The sequence below is a fragment of the Myotis myotis genome, unplaced genomic scaffold (assembly GCF_014108235.1).
Source record: "Myotis myotis isolate mMyoMyo1 unplaced genomic scaffold, mMyoMyo1.p scaffold_m19_p_2, whole genome shotgun sequence".
NCBI classification, from domain to species: domain Eukaryota; kingdom Metazoa; phylum Chordata; class Mammalia; order Chiroptera; family Vespertilionidae; genus Myotis; species Myotis myotis.
The window spans coordinates 13,365,806-13,380,934 of NW_023416324.1; the positions used below are offsets into that span (position 1 = coordinate 13,365,806).

The 15,129-nt window shown below is 47.2% G+C and overlaps 1 protein-coding gene across 1 annotated transcript; it reads left to right on the forward strand.

Annotated features, from left to right (window-relative positions):
• Positions 1-6,869: 6,869 nt before the first annotated feature.
• PITHD1 (PITH domain containing 1) lies at positions 6,870-12,938 on the forward strand. Its single transcript, XM_036347966.1, has 6 exons — positions 6,870-7,096; positions 7,726-7,769; positions 8,119-8,196; positions 10,162-10,266; positions 11,292-11,400; positions 12,002-12,938. The coding sequence occupies exons 1-6, from the start codon at positions 6,899-6,901 to the stop codon at positions 12,101-12,103; spliced, it is 636 nt and encodes a 211-aa protein (XP_036203859.1). The 5' UTR covers positions 6,870-6,898; the 3' UTR covers positions 12,104-12,938.
• The last annotated feature ends 2,191 nt before the right edge of the window (positions 12,939-15,129 follow it).

Here is a 15,129-nt window from a genome sequence, read left to right on the forward strand (position 1 = left end):
GCAGTTGCTAATGGAGTCAAGGGCTTGGTTTCAGCCCCTGCATACATCCAGTGGGTTGGATCTTACCTTAAACCTACATCTCACAACAACACAGTTTTACTACCGCTTCTTTCCTAAAGAAGGCATTTTGGATATATATATAGTCTAGACTTACTTTCTGCAGTTCTTTGTTGGATCTAATTCTCACTATTAGAAATTAATATGCATTGAAGTTAATTGTGGAACATGGTATCTGATGACTTTATCCAGAGTTTGTAAGTTAGCCCTTAGTCCCTTATTAATTCATCATTTGCTGAGCCGTTGGACCTGTATTAGACCCTGGACTAGACTGACACAATCAAGTCTGGCACTCAGGTAAGAGTAACTGGCCCTGCTGGTTATGCACCTACCATGTGCCAAGCAGCTCTCTGTCTTGTATACATTGTCTCCGTTATCACAATGACCCCACAAGGTAGGTGGTCATGGCCCCATTTTGAAAATGAGAAAACTGAAGCACAGAGAAATTAGGAACGTGCCCAGGGTCACACAATCAGTGAGCAGTGATGCTGTGTGTTGACCTGACCCCAAGCACACATTCTCAGTCACATTTAACTATCTCATAATCAGACAGACATACCCAAAGCAAGGCTTTTGCAGCAAGGCTGACTCCAATGCAGAAGATGCCCAGGCCAGGCCCTGATCATTTCTAAGAATGGTTTTTTTGTCTGCTGCATGTAACTGATACCCAGAAGAATCCTTGTTAGCATCTGGCTAATCACCTTGACAGATGCCCCCTTCACAGGGCTTCTCCACTAGCGTTCCACATCCACTTGAGTCTCTCCCTGGTTATTGGCTAAATGGTGACATAGACAGTTTGTCTTCATAGGTCCACAGACTTCTCTTTCTGTGATGCCTACTGTATTATTTTTAAAAACTTTGAGGAGTATGAGGAAAGTTCAGGTCATCAAAATTGTACATAGCTAGCTATACCTGTGTTTCTCAAACAGAGTTTCAGGTTGGCCCCTAAGCTATGTCCAGAAGTGACCCATCATTTCCATCCTATATCATTGGCTGCAGCTAAATTCAAGGGGACAGGAAAGTACAGTTCATCCATGTGCCTGGACACAACTGATTTGCTAAGAGCCCACCAAAGACTCCAAAGGCAACCACAGTGCCCTGGATAATCACAAGGCTACCCAATCTTGAATCCCACAATTCCTAGAAGTGAGCCCTTGAGCAAGTCACTTAACTTCTCTGTGGGTCAACCCTGCAGAGCTATCATACAATGATCTAATGAGTAAAACACGTAAAGTGCTTAGAAAAGTGCCTGGCACATAAAAAGAGCTCAGGACATGCTAGCCAGGATGTTGGTGATGAATTAGGTGAAATAGCCAACATGGAATGGGCATTTATTAAAGGGTTAGAAGCCCGGTGCATGAAATTCGTGCACTGGGAGGTGGAGTCCCTCAGCCCAGCCTGCACCCTCTCACAGTCTGGGAGCCCTTGGGGGAGTCCCTGCGGGGAGCGGGCCTAAGCTGTCAGTGGGACATCCTTAGTGCTGCCGCAGAGACAGGAGAGGCTGCCGCCACCACAGCTGCACTCACCAGCTGTGAGCCCGGCTTCTGGCTGAGTGGTGCTCCCCCTGTGGACTGTATTGAGTGTCTGCCCCTTGGTGGCCAATGCGCGTCATAGCCACCCGTCGTTCCACTGTTTGGTCGATTTGCATATTAGCCTTTTATTATATAGGATTGTTATAACTGAAGTTCTGAGGAAAAGGATTTGTCCAAGGTAACCCAAATACAACATGGTGGTTAAGAGCCTGAGCTCCAGAGTCTCAACTTGGCACACAGTAAGTACTCAATATATTTTTTAAATTTGTTTTTATTGATTTCAGGGAGAGGGAGAGAAAGAAATGTCAATGATGAGACTCACTGATCAGTTGCCTCCTGCACACCACTTACTGGGGGCCAAGCCTGAAACCCAGGCACATGCCCTGATTGGGAATTCAACAGTGACCTGATTCATGGGCTGATGCTCAACCACTGAGCCACACTGGGCTGGGCCTCAATATTAATATTTAGAGAAGGCTCAATGTGGCAAGAACACAGACTCTGGAGGCCTACTGCCTGTGTTCAAATCCTAGTTCCACTATTAACCAGCTGTGTGACCTCTGGCAAGTTACTTAGCCTTCCTGGGCCCTGGTTTTCTCATCTATAAAATGGAGATGATAATAGGACACTTGTAGTTGTAAAGATTAAAAAATACACGTATACATAAAGCCCTCTGGACAGTGCTTGACACATTATCAGTACCATTTGCATACTAGCTATTATCATTACTATATTCTTCAGTTTGCCTCAAAAGTGTTTTAGCCTCATGGAGATAAGCAATATGGCAAAATGGATACAAATTCAGTTTTTTGGTGTTTTTATTAAATAAATCATTTATTTTTGTTAATCCTCATCTGAGGATATTTTTCCCATTGATTTTTAGGGAGTGTAGAAGAGAGGGAAAGAGAAACATCAATGTGAGAGAAACACATCAATTGGTTGCCTCCTGCATGAGCCCCGACCAGTTCCCGAGCCTGGGAGGAGCCTGCAACCAAGGTATGTGCCCTTGACCAAAATTAAACCTGGGACCCTTTGGTCCACAGGCCAACGCTCTATCCACTGAGCCAAACTGTCTAGGGCCATATTAAGTTCTTTAAAAATAAAAATGTTTTTATTGATTTGAGAGAGAGAGGAAGAGAGAGAAACATTGATCAGCTGCCTCCTGCACACGCCCCCCCCCCCCCCCCCCCCCCCCCCGCCCCCGGCAACAAGTGGAGTCACCGGCCAGGGCCAAATTCAGTACTTGAGTAAGGAAATGTTTGCAGATGGATCCTGGAAGTAGGAGGGGAAAAAAAATGGAAGCTCTTCCCACCTGCCCAGACTAGTCCCAGAAGTCAGTGAGACTCCCATTTGTTTTCAGACAAATATAGGAGTGCAAACGAAGCAGCAGGCCAAACAACAGAGGCTAAGGCTGTTCCCAAATCAGCTAAGTGCAGTTTTTTCCAAATTCAGCCTTCTAAGTAGTTGCTGTTTCCCACCCAACCAGACGGGGGCGCTGAAGTGGAAGGCTTGCTCGGCAATAGCGATAGACAACTATTGAACCTTTTCCCATCAGCCCAAACATTTTTCATGCATTATCTCATATTACCCTCATAATAAAACCCTTCAAAGTAGGTAATTTTATTCCCATTTATGTACAACAAATCTGAAGCTTAGAGAAGCTAAGCAACTTGCCCAGCAGGCCATTCCTAATATTTGTGGGACTGGGTAGTGAGTACAAAAGGAAGCATACTTAACAATTATAAATGGAGCTAATAAAATGTGAAATAAAATACTGCCTATTCTGCTACCTTGACAAATAAACCTTCACAATGAGCTGGAAGGCCACATTCAAATTTCTGAGTCTCATGGAACTCTGTACTAGAAGACAGTGGAGAACAGGGGAGAGCAGGACCCTTGCCCCGCCCCCTTCTCGTCATATCCTTAAATATTTCCCTGCAAGGGGCCTCGTGCACATGCAAGCAGATGTCCTAACCTGTATGCCCACGTTCTGTAACTAGAGTTTCTAAACTAGAAGGGTCCATTAGGTATCTGGCACAAAATGACAGAAGAGCCACAAACATCCTCACATGTCAGAATACTAGGTTACCAAGAGAAGGTCTTAAAAGCTTCTAGAAAGGAACTGAGGGGAAACCCAGACAAAGAACCAGGAATCAGAATAACATTGTACTTCTCAAAGCTAGAAGAAAACAGAGAAATCCCTTCAAAATTCGTAGGGAATTGAATCCTCAGTCAAATTACCAAATAAACATGAGAAGGAAGGCATTTTTAGTAGTCACTGAACATGTATGGCAGAGTGGTAGCCACCTCTAAGGTGGCCTCTAGTGAGTTCGACCTCCCGGTGTCCACACCCTTCGGTGGTTCCCTCACACCTTGAGTATGGCTGACCTGTGGGTCCATGGGATACTGCAGAATCGCCAGTACGTGACTTCTAAGGCTAGGCCATAAAAGACATTGTGGCTTCTACCTTGCTCTCTCTTGTGTCCCTTGCTCTGCTGAAAGCCAGCCGCCATGTCCTGAGGACACGCAAGCAGTCCCAAGGAGAGGTTCATTTAGCAAGGAACTGAGGCCTCTTGCCAAGAGCCTGCTCCAACGCCAGCCATGTGGGTGCACATCCTGGAAGTGGATCCTCCAGCCCCGGTCAAAGTCTCAGAAGACTTCAGGCTCATGAGAGAGCAGAGCCAGAACCACCCAACTAAGCCAGAAATTGTGAGAGAGATGTTTTAAGCCAATAAATCTGGAAGTAATTTCTTACACAACAAAAGATAACTCGGGCACAGCCAGCATGGTTCAGTGGTTGTGCGTCAATCTATGAACCAGGGTACATGAGAACTCGGGTATACTGGGGTGGGGAAGCCAGAGTGTTTTTCAGTTCTTCCACTCAAAAGGTGAAGTCTATCCACCCTTCAATTTGGATTTCGCCAATGAAACTGGTTTTGTCTGAAGGGGCATTAGCAAAAATTACAGTAGCCGAGAGTTAAAAAGTGCCTGTGCAATTGGATCTTCCCTCTCTTGCTCCTGGAACTCTACAACTGCTGCCATATGACTAAGCTCAGGTAGCCTGCTGGAGACATGTGGTCCATCACCTCAGGTGACAGCCAATATCAACTGGCTATGCGAGTGAGGCCATTCCAAACTACCTAGCCCAAGCCAACTGGCTCAGAAAAGAACTTCCCAGGCAATCTACAGAATCATGAGAAATAAGAAATGCTTGTTGTTTAAAGCTTTTAAGTTTTGGGGCGATTTGTTACACAGCATAAACTAACTGATACAACATATTTACTTCCTGCGAATCTTTCGTTTTGGGGAACCACAGGATGTGCTCAAAGCCTGGTTAGTTCCTCAACTTATCTGGTTTGGAGCAAGTTAATTCACCTGTTTCAGCCTCAGTTTTCCTCATCTTCAAGTGGGAGATAACAGTGGGTAACACTACCTATCTCTTAGAGTTAGCATTCACCGCTAGGATTTATGTGACAGATAACTGAGATGTGACAGATAACTTAGCACAAGGCCTGGCCCATCATGCTCAATAAATGGGTAAAGGATGACAATGATGCAAATGACAAAGAAGCCAAAGGGAGAAGTCCTCAGTAAGGCCTGTGTTAGCCCTGCAGTGGGCCACAATATTTGCAGAGAAAGGCCGCTGAGTGTGTCATTCAATTAGACATTTACTAAGCTGCCACCACATGCCAACCCCCTTGCCTGAAACTGTGATGTGAAAGCAGGGTTAATTCATGACACTGAGCTAAGCTGAACCAGAGCCACGTTTGCCTATTTCACAAGGAGCTGAACTGGGGCATCAAAGTATTTCTGAATGGAACGCGACCATCTGGATATTTTGTCTGTAGCTCCAGCCTCATCTTGTCTGTATGCTCCAGATCCCGAAGGGAAGCGCAGGGGAAACCCAGACCAGCCCATCACTCTCTCCATCCTGTCCTTTCACCCCCGCCAAGGGGTAAGAACACATTCTATCCTGAAACCCAAATCATTTCAACTCTAAACGGTGGCTTTCAATTATTTTGACTTCAGTCCACAATATGAAACACATGTTTAGGCTGCACCTGGTGCACAAACCCAGAACTGAAACAAAGTTCCATAAACTGGGACTTAAAAACGTGTGATATGTTCTGACTCTCATATTCTGGTCAGATGCCTCTAAACCAGCGGTTCTCAACCTGTGGGTCGCGACCCCTTTGGGGGTCGGACGACCCTTTCACAGGGGTAGCCTAAGACCATCGGAAAACACATATAAAATGACATATTGTTTTTGTGATTAATCACTATGCTTTAATTATGTTCAACTTGTAACAATGAAATTGGGGGTCACCACAACATGAGGAACTGTATGAAAGGGTCGCGGCATTAGGAAGGTTGAGAACCACTGCAACGGACTTGAAACCTTTACATGGGTGGCAGCCAGGCCTGTGAGGAACTGCTCTCAACTGTCACCCGGGGAGGGGACTGCCGGGTCCTCTAGTCCAGTCGGGGCGCTGCACCGGGTGAGGTGGGACCGTGAACCCGGGGCCTCCCGGCGGGTGAGCGGCCGCTCGGGGATGTGAAGGAAGACCCGACTCCGCTCCCGAATGCCTCCCGCGTGCCCGCCCCCGGCCGGGTTCTTCTAGGTGCGCTGTTTCACTCACTGCGATCCTCGGGACGGATATCCTCACTCCCCCTGACAGCCGAGGACCGAGTCTCAGGGCGGGGAAACGACCTGCTCCGGGTGTCACGCCGCCAGGAGCCGGCTCCGGCCTGGTCTTCAGGTCCGGCCGCCCGTCCGGCGCAGGCTCGCGCCCGCCCAGCCCGCCGTGAAGAAAGCGGCGGCGAGCGGGTCTGTCACGTCCACGCGCCCAACGTGCACCTGCGAGGCGGCGATAGCGGCGTCTCCCGCTCGGGGCCTTATCTCCGCGCACGCGCCCGCCGCCGCTCCCGGGCGCGGGCGGTAAAAGCCGGGCGCAGACTTAGCCTAAGCCGGGGGAGGACTCGGCACCCGGCGCCGCCCTGCACTCGGAACGCCGGCCTCGCGCCTCTGCCCTTCCGTTCACGTCTGGGGAACCGGGCTCGCAACAGCATTCGTCTCCGGGATTTAAAAAAAAAAAAAAAGCAACAGGGATTCCCGGGCACCTGGAAGCGCTGCTCAAACGTCAGTCCTCCCCGAGCCCGCCCCCTGCTGCCAGGACGCATGCGCCGCACAGGGGCGCCTTTTACGACGCGGCGGCCGCGGTGCGCTTGGCGGCCAGTGCGGAGGGAGCGCGGTGCGACCGGCGGCGGCGGCGGCGGGGCTGAGGGGACGCGCGGGCGGCGGCGTCGCCATGTCGCACGGCCACAGCCACGGCGGGGGCGGCTGCCGCTGCGCCGCGGAGCGCGAGGAGCCGCCGGAGCAGCGCGGCCTGGCCTACGGCCTGTACCTGCGCATCGACCTGGAGCGGCTGCAGTGCCTCAACGAGAGCCGCGAGGGCAGCGGCCGCGGCGTCTTCAAGCCGTGGGAGGAGCGGACCGACCGCTCCAAGGTGGGCCTCCCGGGGCCGCGGGCCGCCCGTCTGCGCCGCCAGCCGCCTTCCCGGAGTTAGAAACAGCGACGGCCCGATTGGGAGGCGCGTTCCCGTGCCCATCTCTGCTTAGCCCCGCGGGAGCCCAACGGGGTCGAGTCTCCCCATTTTGCAGATAGAGAAACTGAGGCCCAGAGAGGGAGAGGGGCGCAGCCGACGTTCTGTCCCGGGGCTTCGGTGGGTCGTGAGGGAGGGTGGCCAGGAGGGCTTCTTTCCCTACCATTTGGCCGCCGGATGCTATCACCTGGAGGCCAGCCTGGGGGAGAGGAAGCTTGCTACCCGTTCCGGAGCGTTTCGCAGTGTGGGCCACGGAGCCATTGGGAAGGCGAGGGCCGCATCGGCTCAGATCTTTGCGCACAATTTCGGGGGCTAGTCGGCCCGGGAAGTTCATTCCTGGGCTCCCCATTAAGAACCCGGTGGTTGGATGGTCTGTGGCCATCAAGTTATTAATATTATTAAGTGCGGAAAAACCGAAGGAGGTTAGCTATTTTGCATTGCACTCTGGTTGTAGAACAGGGTTAGACACCTGAAATTGTAGGCTCTCAGCAAATGTTTGTTGCTTTCTCCTCCCCCCTCCCCGCCCCCTCCAGTTTGTTGAAAGTGATGCAGATGAAGAGCTTCTGTTTAATATTCCGTAAGTATCTCCGCGGTGCTGGCCTCCGGCGGGCGGAATACCCGGTTGCCTTCTCGGGACTCGTGCGTTGGTTGTGTCGAGAACCAGCAGTGTCTAGAAATGGGGTAAATGGCCGTGGTGGGTCTGAGGAGGAAAAGCATCACAGATTTCTTGGTGCCGGCGAAAAAGATTACTGAAAAGTCAAGGCACATTTCTTAGCGCTGCACAATGCCAGAGGCAGACAGGATCCTGGAAAGGACCTAGCACAAGTTGACCCTTGAACGGAAGCCCAGAAAGGGGAAGGGTCTGGCCTGGCGTCAGCCCAGATTCAAACCCAGGATGACAGCCATCTCTTTTGCGTTTCTGGCAGATTTACAGGCAACGTCAAGCTCAAAGGCATCATTATAATGGGAGAGGATGATGACTCACACCCCTCCGAGATGAGACTGTAAGTGTTAAGGGCTTATGCCCCCAAGAAGCTGCTAGCTGTCTCTCTTTCCTCTGGTTTTACTTTATTCCAGAATAATGTAATTCTTTCTTTTTACTGGCTAAAATATCCCCTCCCCCCGCCCTTGAAATAATGTTAGTCTTGTTCTGCATCAGAATATACTTATCTCTTCCTGAATTAACGACTGTTTTAGTTAAGCATCTTCAAGACCGACAGCTTGTCTCTTTTTCAAAGTGCTTCCTTGGCACCACTCATTCAGAGAGATCCTATTAAACGCCAGTTGTTGATGACTTTGCAGTTTTCTTAATGACCCAGCTGCAGATCTCAAATGATTCTACTCTTGGCGTTTAGCTTCAAAATTTCATACAGTTACATATAATCTTTCCATGTGCTTCGCTGACATGGAGTTAGTCCATTTGAGTTTGTGTGGCCTTTCGTTAGTAGAATTATATATATATCTTGGAACACTGGGTCTGTTGCCACCAGAGCTGGTAATACCCCCCTCCGTTTTTGTTTTGTGTTTTTGTGTGTGCCCCCCCCCCCGCCCGCCCCTTTTTTAATATGTTTTCATTGATTTTTAGAAAGAGAGAGAGAGAGAGAGAGAGAGAGAGAGAGAGAGAGAGAGAGACGTCAGTGTGAGAGCGTAACATCAGGATAAGCCACACACATCCCAACAGGGGATTGGACCCTGACAGGAAATCAAACCCTGACTGGGAATCCAACCGGCGACCTTTTTGGTTCACAGGACAACACTCAACCAACTGAGCTACACCGGCCAGGACTAGTACTCTCTTTTTAACAACTTGCCTAAAAGAAGAGAAAATTGCTTTTAGAATATTGAAGAAACAAATATCAGAAGAATTTTACAAAAAATGTCTTCTTATGGTTGAGCATTGACCCATGAACCACAGGTCAGGGCACTTGCCTGGGTTGTAGGCTCAATCCCCAGTAGGGGGCGACAGGAGGCAGCCTATTGATGTATTTATCTCTCTCTATCCATCTCCCTTCCTCTGAAATTCAATAAAAACATTTTTTAAAGAAATATATTTTTTAAAATAAAATTGATCAATATAAAACATATTTAAGAAATCAACACTATTTTTTAATGTTAGGAACATGAATTTGAAAGCAACTTCACATATTTAATCATTTTAGGAAAACAGTATGTTTGAGTTAATGCTTTTGGAGACCTATTTATGTGGGAGATGGATTGGATTGAGAAGACTAGACATTCATGTTGTACTGTGGTTACGAGTGGGCTCTGGAATAAATGCTTGGGTTCAAATTCTGTCTGTACTACTTGCTAGCTGTATTCATGACTTTGGTATTTGTCTTCTCTAAACTTCAATTTCCTCATATGTTAAACGGCAGTAGTAATAGTATAAATCTCATAAGATTGTGGAGAGAATTAAATGGTATAAAACATATAGAGCTTAGAATGAGTTGTGTGCCTCATGCACCCTGACCAGGAATTGAACCTGCAACCTAGGTGTGTGCCAGGTTGGTGTGTGGGACAATGCTCCAATCAACTGAGCCCTATAGTGGAATTTGGACACAAAAAATGCTTGAGCAGTGGGTTGCCTGATCCTATCTTTTAACCGTTTAATATGTTTCTGCCAAAGTATTTCCCCCCTCCATGAGAGAGCTGTTTTATTAAACATCCTGGGCATGGTCTGAATGTGCTGAGTCGCTTATTTTCTCCATGCTTTTGAGGCATGTGACCTAGTTTGAGCTATCTCTTTGTGTATTGCTTCTCATGTGATCCTAACCCACTCAAAGATGCCATTGGCTTATGTTGCAATTTTCAGCTCTTGTTGGATTAAAGATATTTTTGAAAAAATGCCATTTCCAAAATTTGATCTCTTTTTGGTAGTAGAACTGAAGGCAGTTGTCAGTAGTAAGTTTTGAAAAACTTAAAAATATGGTGATACACATTTCTTTATTTTCCTTCCTTTCCTTTCTCAGGTATAAGAACATTCCACAGATGTCCTTTGATGACACGGACAGGGAGCCAGATCAGACCTTTAGTTTGAACCGGGATCCTACAGGAGAGTTAGAATATGCTACAAAGTAAGCACTGGGTCTATCTTCCATTCTCTGTGGCTTCTTTACTTTTTGAATTTTAAGATTTATTTATTTTTAAAATTGAACTTACAAGAGTGACATTGGTTAATAAAATTATATAGGTTTCAGGTGTTCTGTGGCTTCTGAGGACCAACAGGCACTTCCTCATCTACAATGAGCATATGTGCATTAGTGCTTGCTGGGCTTGCAATTTATTCTTGGCCCATCTCCTGCCCACTTAGCATCAGAAACAGGTTAAAACAGTGGAGGAAATGTGATCCTTGGCTTGGCCAATTTTTGGCAGAGATTCGATGCAAGCCACAGATTTGTTAACTTGTAAGCAATTGGCAGATCTGAATGCATTCCTAGGATGGCCTTAGGAAAGATGTTTTCAGAATTCCTCTGTGCATGGTTGGCTTATAAGGTCAAGTTACATGTGACCACCTTATTTCTCATTTCCCAAGGTGAGGTCAACGCTGCTCGAGTTATAATCTCTGCTTGGTCATACAGCATTTCTTTTTATTTTTTTATTTTATTTTTTTAAAATATATTTTATTTTTTACAGAGAGGAAGGGAGAGAGATAGAGAGTTAGAAACATCGATGAGAGAGAAACATCGATCAGCTGCCTCCTGCACACCCCCCACTGGGGATGTGCCTGCCACCCAGGTACATGCCCTTGACCGGAATCGAACCTGGGACCCTTCAGTCTGCAGGCCGACGCTCTATCCACTGAGCCAAACCGGTTTCGGCCATACAGCATTTCTTAATCCTGCCCTTTGAGGATAGGGGCAGTGTTGATTCACTTTTCTACCCCTATTGCCTTGGACAGGATCTGGCAAACGCTAGGTAAATGTTCACGGAATTAATTGCTTTTCCAAAGGATAAGAATGAGACACAAGACCCCAATAATGTTCTGTGACATTTGCCTAGGTTTTACCACAAGTCGGAGCTGGAATTGTTGTTTTAAAATTGTAGTGAGATGCTAATTGAACTCTAACCTGTCTTCTCTCCCCACTCCTTCATCTTCTAGAATATCTCGTTTTTCAAGTGTCTATCATCTCTCAATTCATATTTCAAAAAACTTTGGAGCAGATACCACAAAGGTCTTGTATATTGGCCTGAGAGGAGAATGGACTGAGGTAAGATGGGATTGGAAACGTTGCCCTCTCCAGTATATGTATGTATATATATCTTCATGATGTGGTAGTGAGAGCTTTAAAAAAAGGAAAAAGAGCAAATTGAGACATTGATTGCTCTCGGTCTGTTTATAATTTTTCTTGGTTCATCGCTTTGAACTGCCCTTGTCATTTGAGAGGCTATATAGATAGGTATTTTTAAGAGGGTTGAAATAATACAGTTGATATCAATTCAGTTTTTCAGTTTAAAATTGTTTCCTTCAATGTTTTTTTTGTTCAACATTTTTAGTATATTATGTGCTGCTGAAGCAAGCACTCATTCAACATTTCTGAGCGTCTTTCTTGTTCCAGGCATCAGAGATAAGATGATAAACAAGATAGAGAAGGTCCTTTTCTCATGGTGCCTCCAATATAGTGGGGGAATGATGCTTCTTAGTTATGGGGTGAATTATTGATAATGATCTTTGCAATCTTCTCAAGATAAAAAGTATCAGAACGGGGAAGAGATTAGATGATGACTTCTAGAAATGGACCTGAATAAGGACTACTGCAGTGTGTCATCTGGAAAGTAGCCAGCTGACCTAGCATCTTAATTTTCTTGCAGTTTCGCCGACATGAGGTAACCATCTGCAATTATGAAGCATCGGCCAACCCAGCAGACCACAAGGTCCATCAGGTTACCCCACAGACACACTTCATTTCCTAGGGGCTGGTCAAGGCTCCCATGGAGGCCCTGTGTCAGTGAAGATGTGTGACAGCCTATTGAGAAGGACAAAGATGGGGCTCCAGAGAGAGTTGACTGCCACAGCCTCTGCCAAACTTTGTCCTTGGGGCTTACTGCAGAAACCTGGCCTGTGGAAGACACCACACCACCGGGAGGGTTGTGTGGGTGTCGGGGGACAATCATGGTTCTCTAGGGCCCCGTAGAAATGGGGTCTTGGTTTGGTCAGTATCTGGCAGTCATGGATAATGCCTGCCTTTCCAGTCAGTGTGGCCATGGGATTTCAAGTGTCTTACTTTGTGGCAGGATTTTTTGTGTGACTTTTTTTTTTTAATGGCAACTGTTCCTGGGTTGCAGTAAACTTTCTGAAGCCTCAGCATTGTGTTTGTATTAGCCATCAGGAAGGTCTCCAACTAGAAATACCTGTCCCTGCTTGCTCCTTCTCCCTGTCATCATTTAGCATTCTTGTCAAGTTGCTCAGCTTGGAGTTGTCTGTCATGCACTAGTGTGCCATGGTTATAGCTGGAAGAGCAGGCCTCTCCTGAGGATGCTTAATTAATAGCTTGAGGAGAAGGTCTTCTTTCCTACTGCCTAGGTAAGCAGTCTGGGGAGAGCATGGGCATCGCATTTCTATGTTTGTGGGTATCTGGTCCAGGTAAGATTGGGCCTTAGGTAAGATTCCCCTTGGGACATCCTCATTGTTTATTAGCTTCTAGCTAGTGTTGTAAGGCAAGTGCCAGAATTTGGAGATCTCAGTTCTTGTCATGGCTTTTTATTCACTGTGACTAATAAGCTTCCTAATAAATCCTTGCCAAACTTGTTTGTGTATTCTTCTGAGTTCTTGGTAGTACTGATGAAACTTTTACTTTATTGGGAACTGTATATAACTTTGAAGTTTGTTGTTTTGGACCAGGTAGATATAAATGCTAGTTATATCAAGACTAGATCAGTTTTTCCAGGAAAGGTCGAGCTTAATTTTGTACAGTAAACTAAAAACACTCCTGTACCCACCGACCCACTCAACATTTTGTAAAGAGGGAGGTGAGGTTAAAAACCTATATTCCATTTCTCGTGGAAGAAAGAAAATAGCATAAATGAGTGAGAGCAGCTTCTGGAGTTCAGAATGAGGGCAAGGAAAGTGAGCGAGCAGCACCTGCAGTCCAAGGTGGACCCAAGACTTCGGACTTAAATTTTGACTCAGGAGAGACTTGCAATTGGAGAGAATTGAAGTTACCTACAAAGAGGATTTCAAATGGTCAGTATTCTCTCCCTTGCAGAAAACAGAAACAATTGACCATGGGAATTAGTATTGAATCTGATCCTCCTGAGAGAATTCCTCTATGGCAGGGTTAGAGAACCTTTTTTCTGCCAAGGGCTATTTGGATATTGAAAACATCATTGTGGGCCAAAGTTATCAACTTAAAAATTATTCTGCTATATTGGGTCAAACAACTCACCCCTAATACCTTGGAAGGGCCAGAAAAAATGATTTCTCAGGCCTTATATGGCCCACAGGCCAGACATTCCCCACCCCTGCTCTAGGACTTTGGCCCACATGATTAGGAAGATATACCCACTGTTTACCCAGGCTATCCTATGTAAAGCCTGCCACCACTAAGCTTTGTCGAGTCTCATTTCTAAAATACTGCCTGAAACCAACCAGAAGCAAATGCAATTATTGATGCACTCAGGGTCCTACTCCTCAGTTGTATCATTTTGGAGATGAAGGACCGTTTTAATTTGGAGTTGGGAGAAACATGCGAAGTCTTAGAATAGCCCTTCATTAATTCCACTCATTAAAGCACTAGTCACAGGTAGCCTCTGGGACTTGGCCTCTGAATTTGAGACTTCACTCTGAAGAATTTGCTCAAAGTGCCACAGTGTCTGATTGGGAGTGCGGAAGGAATTGCTCATTCTTTCATAACATCCAGGAGGGGTTCTGTTGAGGGTGGGAGTAGCTGTGTAGTCTTCGTCCACTCATCCCCTTTCTGGTCCTGGGTCCTTGGCTTGCTGTGGTCCTCTGGACCTGAAGCTTCCCTGCTCGGGGAATCCTGGTATTTTAGGTTGTCTCTGCGACCTGTTGAGCACTTAAGACCAAACTGCCTCTTACCCTGGGAGAAAATGCTTGGTTGAGCTTCCATGTTGACTTTCGTTTTTTTCAGTTCAAAGAAAAAAGTGTAGGTTTTGCTGAAGGAATGAGTCCTAAGCTCCTGAAGGATGAGCACCACTCATTTCTTGTTACAGGTGGCCACATGTTCTCTCAGGGACACGGTCCTTCAACTCAGTCCGCGTCCCCTTCCGGCTTTCCTGTGGACCCTGATCCCCATTTCCACTTTACCAGCACGGCAAGGAGCAAAGGGTGACTCGCTGGTACCCACATGAAGCCCTTTCTGTTCTTAATAACGAGCTCGGTGATGGTGGTATTTTGTGCACTCTGCCGGGCATTGCTTGCCCCGGGCAGAGCTAAGGTAACACTGCCGAGGCCAGCCCAGCTGTCCTGCTGTGACCTGTGTTATTTTCCCAGGGTCGTTTGTAGAGTCATTAAGGCCTCCCACTGACTATAATGTATTAAGCATTTCTCATTTGAGCCTACCAGCGAAGCTGTGAAGTAGCAGGGTGGTTATTATCACCATTTTATAGCCCAGAAAGCAAGTGCAGAGTGTCATCCTGAGATTGCTGTTTACTTCCCCTCCCTGGGCCTCAGTTTCCTCATTTTAAAAACAAGACTGGAGGACTAGAAGGCCTCTGAGGGTCTTTACGGATGCCGCCCATGATCCTGGGCTGGGGCATGAAAGCTTGTGGTGGATACGCAAGACCCTCCTGACGGTGGGCCGGGCGCGGGGCGGGGAAACTTCCTGCTCCGGCGCGAACCCCTCCCCTCCTCCGGGGGCGCCCGGGTGCCTCGTGCCTCGATGCACGGTCTGCATTCTTCGGGGGACGGCGGGCTGAGTGACGGGGCGTGGCCCCAGGGACCCAGCAGGGCCGCCCCTCTCTGGTGAGGGCCCGCCGCC

What these genes read in the sequence shown, in the direction of transcription:
- PITHD1 (XM_036347966.1), top strand. Translation starts at nt 6,899, where the DNA reads ATGTCGCACGGCCACAGCCACGGCGGGGGCGGCTGCCGCTGCGCCGCG. An exon ending in GAGCTTCTGTTTAATATTCC is followed by an intron (nt 7,770 to 8,118) that starts GTAAGTATCTCC and finishes CGTTTCTGGCAG; the next exon opens with ATTTACAGGCAACGTCAAGC. An exon ending in GAGTTAGAATATGCTACAAA is followed by an intron (nt 10,267 to 11,291) that starts GTAAGCACTGGG and finishes TTCATCTTCTAG; the next exon opens with AATATCTCGTTTTTCAAGTG.